Source organism: Podarcis muralis, chromosome 1 (assembly GCF_964188315.1).
Source record: "Podarcis muralis chromosome 1, rPodMur119.hap1.1, whole genome shotgun sequence".
In the NCBI taxonomy this organism is placed as follows: Eukaryota; Metazoa; Chordata; class Lepidosauria; order Squamata; family Lacertidae; genus Podarcis; species Podarcis muralis.
Window position 1 is genome coordinate 101,384,550 of NC_135655.1, and position 13,858 is coordinate 101,398,407.

General features: G+C 39.3%; 1 protein-coding gene across 2 annotated transcripts in view; it reads left to right on the forward strand.

Moving 5' to 3' along the window:
- The first annotated feature begins 6 nt into the window (after positions 1–6).
- The window catches only part of ACVR2A (activin A receptor type 2A), a 52,977-nt gene continuing 39,125 nt past the window's right edge, over positions 7–13,858 (forward strand). For both annotated transcript variants that reach the window (XM_028745539.2, XM_028745549.2), the window contains exon 1: positions 7–1,461. In XM_028745539.2, coding sequence (XP_028601372.1) covers positions 1,407–1,461 — 55 coding nt within the window. In that variant the 5' untranslated portion in view covers positions 7–1,406. The remainder of the gene's footprint in view (positions 1,462–13,858) is intronic.

The following is a 13,858-nucleotide window of genomic DNA, read 5'->3' on the forward strand; positions in this document are numbered from 1 at the left end:
GAAGAGGAGGGTGTGTGAGAGAGAAACAAAACAAAAGCCGAGTCGTGCACGGAGGGTCCTGCCTCGACAGCGACCGAAGAGGCCGACTCTGTGGGAAATGGTGATCCCGTGAAGAGTTGCAGGGAAGGTGAAAAGGAAAAAAAAGAGAGAAAGAACTAGACGCCTGCTCATACATCCAGCTTGGAAGAGCAAGGAGGGGGAGAGAGAAAGAAAAGAGATCGTGCATTCCTTGCCCCACCAGACCGGCCACTCGAGAAGACCCATTTGCCCACATCGGATCACCATGGTTATAAAAAAGCATCGCTTCACCTGCTTCATCCATTTTTGAGACCTCCTCTTGCACCGCCGCTTCGGGAAAGATCGCTCCCAAGCCTCTTTCGATCGTCGTTGTGTTTAAAGATTTGTTTTTTTAGAACAGTGAAGAAAGTAAATTTTCTGCGCTTCTCTACTATCCTCCACTCACTCCACCCTCCAAAATAGCTGGAAGCCGCATTGCCCTCCCTCTTCCCTCCACCACTTTTGTGTGGTTTTTAAACCCCGAATATAAGGATATTTTAAGCATTAACTGAGGGAGGGAGTCATATGGGCTGGGGGAGTTTCCTTAAGGCTTTTATTTTTTTTCCTTCGAAGGCAAATCGAGTGTCAAATTATACCATCTACTCCTCTTGAGCGGGCATGGACAAAAGACTGAATGTAAAAAGTGGAAAGTGGAAATGAGAATACACTAGGTAAAGAAAGATCAAAGAGACATTTGTGGTGCTGTGGAGGACAGATAAGCTCTGGTTTCTGCCCTGTCCGTGTTACTTGGTCTCAGCATTATTAATAGGAAACATCAGTGTTTCACAAATTCATTTTTTTTAATTAATGGATTAATTTACTATTGCCCATTCCGTTGAAAACAGGTTTGTGCTGACACTTGAAACTAATGTGGAACTATTTCTCACCCAGACACTACATACTGTTAAAGAGGCGTGAAGAAGAAAGTATTGTTTACTAATATCTGTGCGACTTGCCTGATTCCAGTACTCCTGGGGGATATTTTACAGATTTTAAAGTGAAGAAAACAATGCTCCAAGGCAATTTGCTTAGTAGTCGGTCAATTGCTTTACTATTGACCTTTTAAACTGGGTCCTTAATATGTTCTTATGAATTGAATTTTGCCACTGTTTGTACAGAAGCCAAATGACGTGTATGTTCCCAAATACATACATCCCTTTACTGGAGGATCTACTAAGGAAGACCTAGATACACTAGTATTGAAATCTGATTTTACTCTTATGGACACTACTTTCCAAATATGTTCTTACAGAAAATTTTAATAAAGTGAAAGAGGGATTTTCATATTTGGAGGACCTGGAAAGCTGGATATATAGAATAACTTCATATCATTTCTAACTATTTGGAAAATGGGAGCTGCTACAAAGTTGGTGTTTGCTGTTTTTCTTATCTCTTGTTCTTCAGGTAAGTGTACAGTATATAGTTTTCTTCTCAACTTAGCTTTCAGTATTCTAATATCCTTAACATTACCTTGCATTATCATTTGTTAAATTAAAATGTGGATTAATTTTTTTTTGTACTTTTTTGTCAACAGCAGTGACACTACAGTGTGTGTGTTGTTTGGAATACCACAACTGTGCTTTACTGCTACTGATGTTTTACAGACCACCAGTGCGCAAGCTAATAATTTGTAGTGTTAGCCATTCCTTCATGTTTGTCAGCATTATAGTAACTTACCAGTAACTTGGTTTTAATATTCACAGCTTTCTCTTTTGAAAATTTATTAGTAGCTTCTTATACAAATATGAAAAATATAGAATTGGAAAGTTGTGTTGAATGCTCTTAGATGAGAGGTATAAACTTTAAAATACTTTTCACACAGTAGGTTTTAGGTTTTCCTAATCCTTTAATATCCACCTAGTAAGTAGTGTGTGCTAAAGTAAATGGTAAACCTCAACTTTTGCAACAAAATCTTTTCATTATAATAAATACGTTTGAACAGGTTTTGCTCATATGACAATGCTTTACTGGGTAGCAAGCAGTGGTTGAAAGAATTGCTTCATGCACAGCACTTTGACTAGTTAGTAATGGATTGGGTGGCTATTCTTGGTTTTCCCTTCACTAGATGTGCATGCTATAGTTGTACTTTAGTTTCCTAGGTACATGCATTCAGTGTTGAAAAGAGAAACAGATTTTATAATTGACATATTTGGTTATGATTTTACTTTGATTTACATTGTTATCTAGCTCTTGCTCTCCAGCAGTTTTGTAATGTGTGTGAGTTTTTGCTGAATGGTACACTTTCTTGTGGTTATTAAATGGATACAGTCTAGTCTTGTGTCTGTAATGTTATTGATCTGTTCCGTGTGGGCTGACTGTGCTGTGAAATGGCGATCAGTGCTAGAGACTGAAGAGATGTGAATTTTATGTAAAGGCAAAATAGCTAAATGGATAACAGTTTGGCATAAACTGTTACATCAAATGAAAAGTTACAATACATTTTAAAGAAGTGATGCCCTTATTGGGTAAACTCTGTTGTAAACATTTCTGAAATTCCATATGAAAATGTTGCTTAGAATATTCAGTTTCTTAACATTTTACTTATAGATACAATACTTAAGATAGAATCTGTTTACATTTTCATGCTCCAATTTGCATTTTATCAGCTATAATAAAAGTGCTTTTTTCTCTTCTATAAATGGTTTAACATCATTCCAAGGGGAAGCACAGGATGCTCTTAGATAACCTCACATTTTGAACTGATTCTGCTTACCTTTACCTGAAAGCAGGTTCTAGATTCTTGGTTGCTTAGTGTTTCAGACCTACCTAAGTCAGAGAAACATTTGATTCAAAGGGCCATCCACTCAGTGCTCCCTAAGTGACTTTAGTTCATAGAATACTGTACATAGCAGTTACCATGCAGAAAAATGGTTTTTTTGGAAGGCATTTCTAAAAGATGTGTGCAGGGTATAAGCTATTAGCAATGTACCTAGCAGCTCACATTAATGTACTAATTTTAAAGCAAGAAATGCAACATATTTTACTTCTGTATCTGAAATTATGGATGTTTCTTGCACTCTAGAAAAACATTTAGACTGGCCATTTAAATATGCTTACAACACAGTGGACTATGTTTTTCATGTTTGTTTTTCTATGAAGGATAGGCATGAGCGAATATAATTTACTGAAACACAAAGTTGGGGAAACTATTGAATACAGGTATTACTAAAAAGCCACTACATCTGAATGGATGGCCTACTCTGCCTTTTTGCTATCTTCAAACATATTGACTAGTGTTGCCCAAAACACTTGGTCCTTTAATGCTGGGGCTTTTAATTTCTCTTGTAAGGACATAGCTTGTAGAAATTGATACTGGTTTAGAAAAAACACCTTTCATATATTTGTAACCCCTCCCTGTTGGATATGGTGCTGTTCTCTGAAGAAATAATTTACTGTCTTTTAATAAATATAGTTGATATGGAATGGTTTCTTCTTTTGCACCAAATGAAAAGTTGCATTTAAAATGTAATTAAAGAAGTGGTGGAAAGTTATTTTCTTGAAACATACTGTGGTTTACTTCTGAGTAAATGCAATTTTGAGAATGCAAAGGGATGAGCTTACAACCTCCTTAAGAATACTGTACAGTAATTACCCAATGTAAAACCAGTGGCCTTCTCTTTTACATTCTATAGAATGTTTAATGCAGTTTAAATCTGTTTTAAAACATATCCACAGAGTTGAGAAAGTAGTAAAAGTATATAGGCATCTCATGCCTCCATAGAAGAGACATCTCTGGAAAATTAATGTTGAGAGAATGACTTCAGCAATCTTAGCCTCTTAGCTAGTAAAAGTGTTAGTAATGATGTGGAAGAGTGCCTTATCTTGTAGTTGAAGTGGTGTGAATATCTGTAAATTCATTCAGGAGTTTTAGGTATGTTGCAGCAGCAGCTCTACTGCCATACAAATATATGGTGAAAAATTATGAAATCTGGCCCCAAATGCATGTTTGAGTCCTGGGTCTGAAAAGGTTAGGACTACGGTGTGTGCTTATTGTAGATTGCATTTTTACAAGGCATTTGTACTATGTGCCTAGTCCAAATTTTGAAGGAGGCAAAACTTTAAAATAGTTTTCTAGGTTTGTTGTTGTTTAACAGAAGGTCACTTATAAGAGCTTTAGCCTTCCTGTTTTGTAGGTTACCCATCACCAGGACATGTAACCAGTTTACACATGTAAACTTCAACAAAGAAAGTATCCTGGTATACACACCATGCTAATTCAAATTAAGACTTGGTATGAATCTGTGGGCTCTCGTGAGATTGTGAGCATTTAGCTTCTTTCTGGTTGTTCTGCTGCTGTTATAAGCCATGGTTTGGCTTAGTGTGCCTCCTGAGCCTGGTTTAGCTAGCTCACTGTTTAGCTTTCATGGACAAACCACAAGCTGTAAATCCTAGTGCAAACCGTGGTTACAGTTCCTAGTTGGTTTGGAGAGACCTAACCACGAGTCTGGATTAAGATGACACTAAGCCAAATCTTAGCTCAGCTCAGCAGCAGAAACTGAATGACCAGGGATGCACATAGTATCTGTGAATTCCTTTACAGAAGCTTGCGTGTTTTTATAGTAAACCTTGGTTTGATTTAGAGTGACATGCAACCCCAGCCAGTGATGAGGCAAGTTCTTGAGAATACCTTTTGTGTAGAGAGGATGCAAGATGAAGTTAGGGGAAAATTGCTTTCTTCTACTGTATTGCATAGTCTTAACACACAGTGTATATGTATTTTAAAGAATATGTTTTCCCCCCATGTACAGTATTACAGAAATTTGAATTTTAAAACACATCTTTAGAGTCAAGCTACAGCCAAAGAAAATGAGTCAAGATATTTATAGAAAATGAAGCAACTTGCCTTTTCCATACCTTAAAAATAATTAAGGTATCAACAGTGATATAGCATAAATGTGGTTATCATTAAATTGTTTCTATAAGCATACTCGTGTAACTGTCTATTACTAGTAGATTATCATAAAAAATTATAGCTATTTAGTTCAAGCACTGGCTAATGTGCATCTAATAAAACTGAACTGTTATGTATATCAAGGAAGAGTAAATAGTACAGTTTTGATAATACTCCACAATCCCAGCCAAATATCACAAAACATTCGGTAGTTCTCAAACATAATAACCAATTGTTGCCTAATGCAGCACTTGTATACTGAAAGTATTTTTGTAAATTGTTTTTATAATAGTGCTCAAAGTACACAGGTTTCCTAGTTGCTGTTGAACTGTCAAACCTTGAGTGTTCATAACTGGTGTAACTTTTGCTCTTTTGTGTCTGTCAACAAACATTGAAGTTTTGGTTTTTTTATGAGGTTACTGCATGGCTATACTGCAGCTGTAAGGGAAACCACCATGATATGAGATTTGTTTTAACAGCTTTGGGATTCAGATTTCAGCTTGTTTAAATTGCTTGAGTAACTGAAACGATTGGCTTTGTTCATTATGCTTGCTGAATAATTCTAACTAAAAATGTAACCTTAGCTTTGCAAATTTCCATAGAAACATTTGGGGTTTTCTAGCACACAAATTCATAAATCTGTATCTGTTTACAGATTTGTTGATCAGCAAGATGTGCCCCTTGTCTTGGTTGTTCTAAAATGCTTTACATGGGTATTTTACTGAGGTGAAAAGATTTTGAAAATCTTTTCCTACGGTACTAGAAATAGGGGCTATGTGGCAGATGTCTAGTAGTCCACATTTCTATGTTATACTTTCAGTTGTCATGGTTTCTGGGAAAACTGCAAATTAAGCTTTGGTATAAAGAATTACCCTAGGAAGGAATCGGTAGTTCTCCAAGGAAGCTCAAGATCTTCACAGATCCCTCATTGTATGCTGGTACCATCAAAGACATAAAATATGCTAGTCCTGGGTGGAATATATAGGAAGCTACATGTTCTATCTCATGTGCTGATTGCCATTCCCAATAGTTTACTGGGGCTCTTCATAAATTTGACAAGTTTGCCTCCGTAAGGTCCACCTCCCAGGGAATTGCTAGGCATTGCAGCATTATTTGGTTATAAACGTCAAACAGTTCCTATTCTTGGTGTAGAGTGCAAGCCAAACCACTGACCCACTGTTAATGTGAGCTTGGATACAGCAGAGGGTTTGGGTGCAACTTTAGCAGACTTCACTGGCAGGGAGCTCCTGCCACCATTGAAGTCCCCATTGTGGTGTCCATGCCAGTTGCAGCCAACACACCTTCCCCCCTCAAGTTGGGTGTTTCTGGGGGTAAGAGGGGATAGAGCTGAACCAGCCAGGGATCCTATGCTTGTCTTCCTATTGGTGGTGGGCCCTATCTAGGCCTCTTTGTTGGACCAAACTGGAGCTGGCTCAAAATGAGCAGCATTAGTCACTTCCTCACCGTCCACCTGGCTGCTGCAGAGTTGGGCTGCTTTGATGGCAATGTTGCTCCATTCAGTGCCACTGTTACTGGCTGGGGGTTAGGATTGCTCTTTTTAGCTGATATCTTATGGGCACTTACCGGTAGCTGACAGTAAGCCACATTGAATACTGTGGGGTTATTTCTGAGTAAGTGTGTGTAGAATTGCACTGTTTTAGTGAAGTTTACTATGAGAAAAATTTACAATACCATTTTTGTGGTACTGTAACTTAGTGACTCCAAAATAGCAAGACAGATATAAAAAAAGCTAAGTGCTTTCAACTATGATTTGAACCAATCTAATTTTTGAAGGGGAATTTTTGAAGGTGTTGAGCAGTTGGGTTGAATAGCATAATACTTGCATAGAATAAACACTAATTTCTCAAACTTACTAAATGAAAATTAAAAATTCTCTTACCGTTTTCTTTTTAACACTGAGCAATTACAGTTATAATTATCAATCTTAAATATAAATTTTAGGAGGTTAATTTATACTGACTTTATAGATCAGCCTTCCCCAACCTTCTGTCATTCAGATGTATCAGACTCCAGCTTGTGCATCAGCCTCAGCCAGCTTGGCCAAAATGTACAGAGATGATGGGAGCTGCAATCATAAACATCCAGAGGGTCCAAGGTTGGGGGAGGCTGTTCTAAATTATCATAACTGTATAAATTAATGAAAGTACTTTAGCTTATGCTATTTCATTTGTGGCTTTATGTCTTAATGGAGTCTACATGAGACATATATAATGGCAAAAAGTACTGTACAGTATGCCTGTATTATTGTTTCAGAAGCACAAGGTTGAATTTTAACTTTGACCATGCTGCAGTAGAAACTTCAGCCACTATTAATTCCTCTTTATATTTCTCATTCAGAACAATTAAAGTTTTCTTCTGCAGTCACGTTTTGGAGTTATTTAAACACTTCAGGAATATCTATATATCTCACATAGGCGGTGTACAGTCATACCTCATTTTAAGTGTGCCCCATTTAGGGTCCATTTCATCAAATGTCTGCAGCAAACCCAGAAGCACCAGAACGGGTTACTTCTGGGTTTGCCGCACACACAGAAGCGCTAAATCGCACTTCGTGCGTGCTCAGAGCAGCACTTTGTTGAGTGTCCCTTTCGTCCAGCATCCAGGGCTCCAGAACGGATCCCAGACGCAAAAGGAGGTATGACTGTACTTAGAAATGAGAAATTCGCTTTTCTTTTGTTTTAGCACCCATCGGAGAAAGCTATTATAGCCACTAGTGCTTCTGAGAACCAGAGTATCCAGGCATGAGCCTGCAGTTTGCAGCAAATTTTGCTGACATTGCACAACTTTTGGAGCACTGCTTGGTAATGTTTTGGTATTTAGCCCTACATCTTAGTGTTTCATTGCATTTGTATACCACCCATCCTACTAAGTTGTCTAGGAAGTTTACATAAAAAATAGAAAACAATTAACAATAGAAATCTAAAATAGCTAAAGCAATTTTAAAGCAGAGGGTATTGAAGAAATCTTGCTTTTAATCACTGTTAAATATCCATTGAAACTCTTCCAAATAGTTAGGGAGGGGGGTCATCTTCAGCTTGATTCCAGGGCTGGAATCAAGAAATATTGGCGTATTATGACCACTCTTAAAACACTTTGCAGATAAATTGCTTGCATCTGTTTTGACATGGGTTCTACTCATACAGAGTTGGTGCTTACTGTATCTTTTATTCCTTCTTACAAGTCTTTTTTTTTTTTTTAAAGATTCTTACCAGTTTATGTAGCCTAAGGTTATGGAAAGGATCTTGGAGAAGTGTGACTTACTACTTGTACGTTAAACCTTCCCTTCCTGGCTCACTAGATCAATTAGAGTAGCTTTGACTGACTGTGTGAGAGGGATTATTATTGCATTGCTGAATGAAGTTAGGATCCCTACTGCACAACCAACATGCTTTGAGTTGCTTTGTAAATAAGCGATTACCAGACTTGGAAGATTTTTGCCCAGTTCCCTACGTTCCCTACTTGAGGAAGCTGCTTAAGTATGTTACGGTGTCCTAGCTCTAGGTCTTCCTGGATGATAGTAATAATAAAAAACCCTTTAAGGTGTTATGATTATGCTACTGCAACTGGGTGTCCAGAATGCAGCAATAACCTTTTTATCAATTTTGGCTGCCTCACTAGTAGTTACCTTTCTGGATTCATGCCTTGATAACATCCATATAAGACAACTGTAAGATACTGTTCATGGGGCTGCTGTGATAATTTGCATATTCCTTTGGTATTATACTATTTGCATTGATTACCACTTTGTTTCTGGCCAAATTAATAGTGCTGGTGCTGACCTTTTTAAGGCCCTAAACAGACTGGGAAGCAAATTATATTGAGGACAGAGTCCACTCACATCACGTATCTCAATGCTTAGGTCAAAACTAGAAATCCCTTTTTTGTGTGTGACCCAATATACAATGTGGAGGCACACGGTTTAGGTGTTTCTTGATCGTGAAACTGCATTTGTTGACAGGCCCAAAGGGGTCCACCTGGCACCATTTGGACTTCTGCCAAGTATTAGAAATGCGGTTCATTTTAGGGTATTTGAGGGAATACCTTTTACATTTAGTTCGAATTCTGCTTGTCTCAGTGTCTCACTTTTGTGTTGATCATTCTGTTTAGCTTGTTTGTTTACTGTGTTAGGAAACCTTAGTTCCTTTTCTAAAGACAAGTTTGGGATATACAAGTCTTGTTAGCCTCTTATTGTGCTTTTAGTAAAGTTTTGTGGGGAGGGAACCCTAAGCTGTACAGGGTGGGTAAAACAATTTTTTTAAAGAAGTGGCCCTTAGATTTTTTTTATTTAAAATGTTTTAAAATTAATTTCCCCTTAAAAATGAAACTTTGTTTAGATCATGTATGAATGCAATCTGTCTTGTCAAATGTTTAACTGTCTATTAAATACAAGTTAAAGGCAGCTTTTTCTGCCTAAATATTTATTTACTTGCATCATTTATTTCAAGAAACAAATATTTCCAGTGCAGCTTGCATGTAATACTAAAATACATTTTTTTAAACTGCAGTCGGCAGTACCAGTGTAAATAAGTCAACAAAAGCTTGTATTGTTTTACCAAGCCTACTTGGAATTGGGAGAAGAGTGGTTTTGTGCTTGGCATGGAAGAGAGGAATTCCTTCCTATACCTATGTGCTTACTTTCCATGCTGGACATGGAGGAGGGAGTGAGCTCTCCATTTGCCCTTTGCCAGCCTGCTCACTAGTCTGCATGGAAGTCCATGCACCTGCCTTAATGCAATTCCTAGATGTCTATGGTTGCCAGGCTAACGCTTAAATAAAAGGCTCATCATGTTAATATACTTTAAAGCTCATTGGGATCTCTTCCCACAGGGAAGGTGGTAGATGGCTGTGGGAGGTGGAGGGAGAAAAGCCCAGCTAGAGTGGATTGGTGTTGAGTAAGGCAAAGTAAAATTAAGGAAACGTTCAGCAGGAGCAGGCTCTGCAGCCATCTTCACCTCTTCCCTTGCATCTCTCAGTGCCCGCAAGAGCTCTCTCTTTTTGATCAACTATTATAAATAACCATTCATACCCTCTTTGAAGTGGAAGGTGACCAGTTGCACTCTGGTGAAAGTCATGAGCAGAATGCTATTCTCCTTTCCTGCTTGGAGTTGGGAGAGGGCGGTGGGTAGCTTAATGAAAACATTGGCACAGTGGTCTGGCTCACAATAAACCATAGCTTCTGCTTAAAAACCCGTGCTTTGTTTCCCAGCTGCTGCACTGGGGAGGAAACAAACCAGAGCCTGCCTTGCTGCATGTGAACCTAGGCTTGTGGTTTGTTTCTGCCAAACAAACTATCAGCAGTAAGCCAGGAAGAAATATTGTCTACTCCCCGTGGTTTGAAGAAAAACAAACCAGGGATAGAATTCAACTAACCTGTTGTACTTCAGTGATTCCCTCTGGCACAATGGGACTCTCCACTCTATCATGTATGTCCTGCACTGTACCCAAATCTGCTCTGTATGATTGGGAGAAGCCCAGAGTAGGTTTAGGAAGCATGTAGGGAGAGGAGAGCAGAAGAAGACTCTGTCAAGCCAGGAGAAACCTTGTACTAACAGAATCTTCGCCTTAGTACAGCAGGAGTGGCAGAGGAGCTGAGTGCAGACTTTTGAGCAGTGCACCAACCTGCTAACTCATACATATTAAACCATTTTAAAAACTATGGTTTAATATACGGTCTGAACCACACCAAAGTAACAAGGCAAATTCAGCTAGAAGCAGTGCATTCAGTGTGGTGGCACCAGGTTTATGGAACTCCTTGCGTAGTGAGATTAGGCAGGTATCATCTGTGTTTTTGGCTCCAGGTGTGTTTTAGGCAGCAGTTTTAAACTTGTTCTAGCAAGCATTTTCCTGAATGTGACCCATATTGTATGCTTTGTGAACTTACGTGGCTTACATGGTATTTTGTTTTCATAGTGCTTTGTTTTATTTTGTATTTGCCCTAATGCATTGTATTCTGTACACGATGTAGATAGTTTTATATGATCACAAAGTATAAACATATAATGAATGAATAAAATAAGCTTGTGACCTGCAGGAAAGAGTTTGAAAATAAAAACCACTAATATCTTAATGACATTGTAGTGGGTTGTCCTTTGATTTCAGTGGGATGCTAATTGCAAATAATCTATTAGGCAAACTTGGCAGTTTCAAAGTTAAAATAAACTTGATTACCACTTGCAAGTATGTGAGGGAATCCATATGTCATTGATTTGTATTTGTAACTGGGGTCAGGAGTAATAAAACAGTGCATACAAAACTTTTAGCTCAGCTTATCAGGAATGATTATCATACAGGTTTTTAATGGATTTACAAATTGTGCTGTTTGTTTTACGCCTTGAACATATTTAGAGAAACAACACCTATAACTAACTAACTTACTAACTAACTAACTAATCAAGCAAGCCAGTAATCAAGTGAAACAATTGAATTAATCTCTTTGCTGTGCATGTTAAATCAATACAAAAGGTAACATTCTTATTTATTGAGTGTGAGGCTGCAAGCTAAAGCGAAACTTATTAATTTTTATTTTACTTGCTTCAAACACAGACTTCAGGGTGGTGTCTTGTTTCATTTCTGGAGCTGGGGAATTTGGAAGTGTTTCTTTAAAAATCAGTTTTGGTAGTGCATTTGATTACTCTGAATCATAATATTGCCTAAACAGAAAAAAGTCACTAGCATTTGGCATAATTTCTAATGAAACCACTGAAGGGAAAAGGTAGATGTAAATATTGCAGGCAGGAGTATGCTAACAATGCAGCACGGATGAGGAAACATTTAAGAACATGTAGGAACTGTCCCAACAGGGGTATTTTTTTCGCCTTGTTTGCTAGTAAGAAACGTGTTAAATTATAAAACTTTCAGTTTGCTTTCCACAATTGTTGTGATGCAAACCATCCAGAAAACCCATCTTGCTACATAGTTCATAGTGATACTGTGGAATTCCCTACTGCAAGATGACCACAAACTTAAGACGGTGGAATTAGACAAATACATGGAGGATAAGTTTCTCAGTGGTAACTTGTGATGATGACTATACTACTTCTAGGGATGGAGCTGGCATACCTTTGTATACCAGCTGCTGGGAAACAGCTGGAGAGTGCTAGCATGCTCATGTCCTGCTTATAGGCTTCCCATAGCCATGCATTTGAAATTGACTAGTCCTGAGCTAGGTAGACCATTATTCTATTTCAGCAGGGCTCCTTTCTGTTCTTACCCACCCTTTATGCCACTAGGAATTTCATCCATTGTGCTCACTAGGGAAATATCTCTATCTCTCTCTCTCTCTCTCTCACACTCTCTCACACACACACACACACACACACACACACGCTGGCTGGCTGGCATCCCTGTGGGGCTCAGGAGCCCAGTTATGTCACCCCTTGCCTGCAGAGCTGGCAGCCTCTCACCCTTTTTCAAACGCCCTCCCTTGTAGAATGTTTCCTCTTCTCTCCTCTCCCCTCTCCTTGGAAGCTCTCTGAGCAGCTACTGCTGCTGTCCCTGGTCTCTTGAGTCCCCACCCCAACCCCGAAGAGAGGTGCCTCTCAGAGACCATTCGCCTGCAGAGCTTATAGCCAGGGCTGCTGCAATAAACAGCTGTGCAAGCCTTTGAGAGGCAGAGACCCGAGAGGGCATCAGAGGAGGGAGGGAGGGAGGGAAGGAAGGAAGGAAGGAAGGAAAGAAAGAGGGACAGAGGCCATTGTTGCCCGCAGCACCCCTGATCATCATTCAAGGTATCCCAGGGTGCCACAGCACACTGGTTGAAAACCACTGCCTCTGTTGCATGATTGCCAGTAAGATTGATTTAGGTTCACAGACCTGAGAATAAAATATGTTATCAGTGGTGGCTTCACAATTATGGAACATTTCTGAATGAGATACACTTGCTTCCTGTTGTGCAGACTTTACAATGGGCTTTAAGATACTATCTGTTATAGTCAGGGTTTGAAAATAGTCTGATGCCAGTTGCATTTTGCGACTGGCAACAGACCTTTTGTGAGGCAGTGCAGATGTCCAGGTGCCATTGTTGGGTATCTAACATCTCCATGTGGCTGCAATGCAACTCCAGTCAGTTGGTCTGTGGGGCAGCAGGGCACCCAAAGGCACCTCTTTGCTGTTGTACTTCCCTGCAAATCACCTGATTGGCGGGGTAGCGCGGCACCAGAAGACACACATCTTTTGGTGCTTTGGAAACATCTGAGGCAATGACTATCAAGCCCTGGTGGCGGTTGCCACTGGGGATGCTGCAGAGGAGAGGAATCGTTTGGGGCTGCTGCTTGGAGCCCCATCAGCGCTGCAAATGCGGAGCTGTTCATTTGGCTGCTCCAACTTTTAAAACAGTTCCAACAGCTGCCACGGTTTGGTGTCGGTGTCTTGGCTCCAAAGACCCCCTCACCCCACAAGGCAGCAGCAGGAGTGCATCTACTGTTAATTGCACAGTTAAAAGGTGTAATTAGTTATCTATATGCTGTTTTCCACTGGTTTTGCCAGCATTGTGTGTGCTGCACAAATACTGTACAGAAGAAAATATATATTTCAGTCCATAGCAAATAATGCACTTAGCTTTTTAAATCAAGCTTCTAGGTTGTTGTTGTTGTTGTTGTTGTGTGTGTGTGTGTGTGTGTGTGTGTGTGTAACGGATTGTGAAACCAAGCAGGAGGGTGCTTAGTAGGAATTGTAGTGAGCAAGGTTACATCCTTTTGTGTAACTCACTACCAAAGCAGCTTCAAATTCAGTTTTTCTTGGCAAAGATCATGGATCATTATGCCACAAAAGTGTAAACATGGCCTTGGGTATATAATTATCAAGAAAAATTTGCATAGGCCACCTTTTGAGGCATAGCTTGCTCATGGTTGATTACATAGCAGGAAAATACAATTTAAAAAAATCAGTATT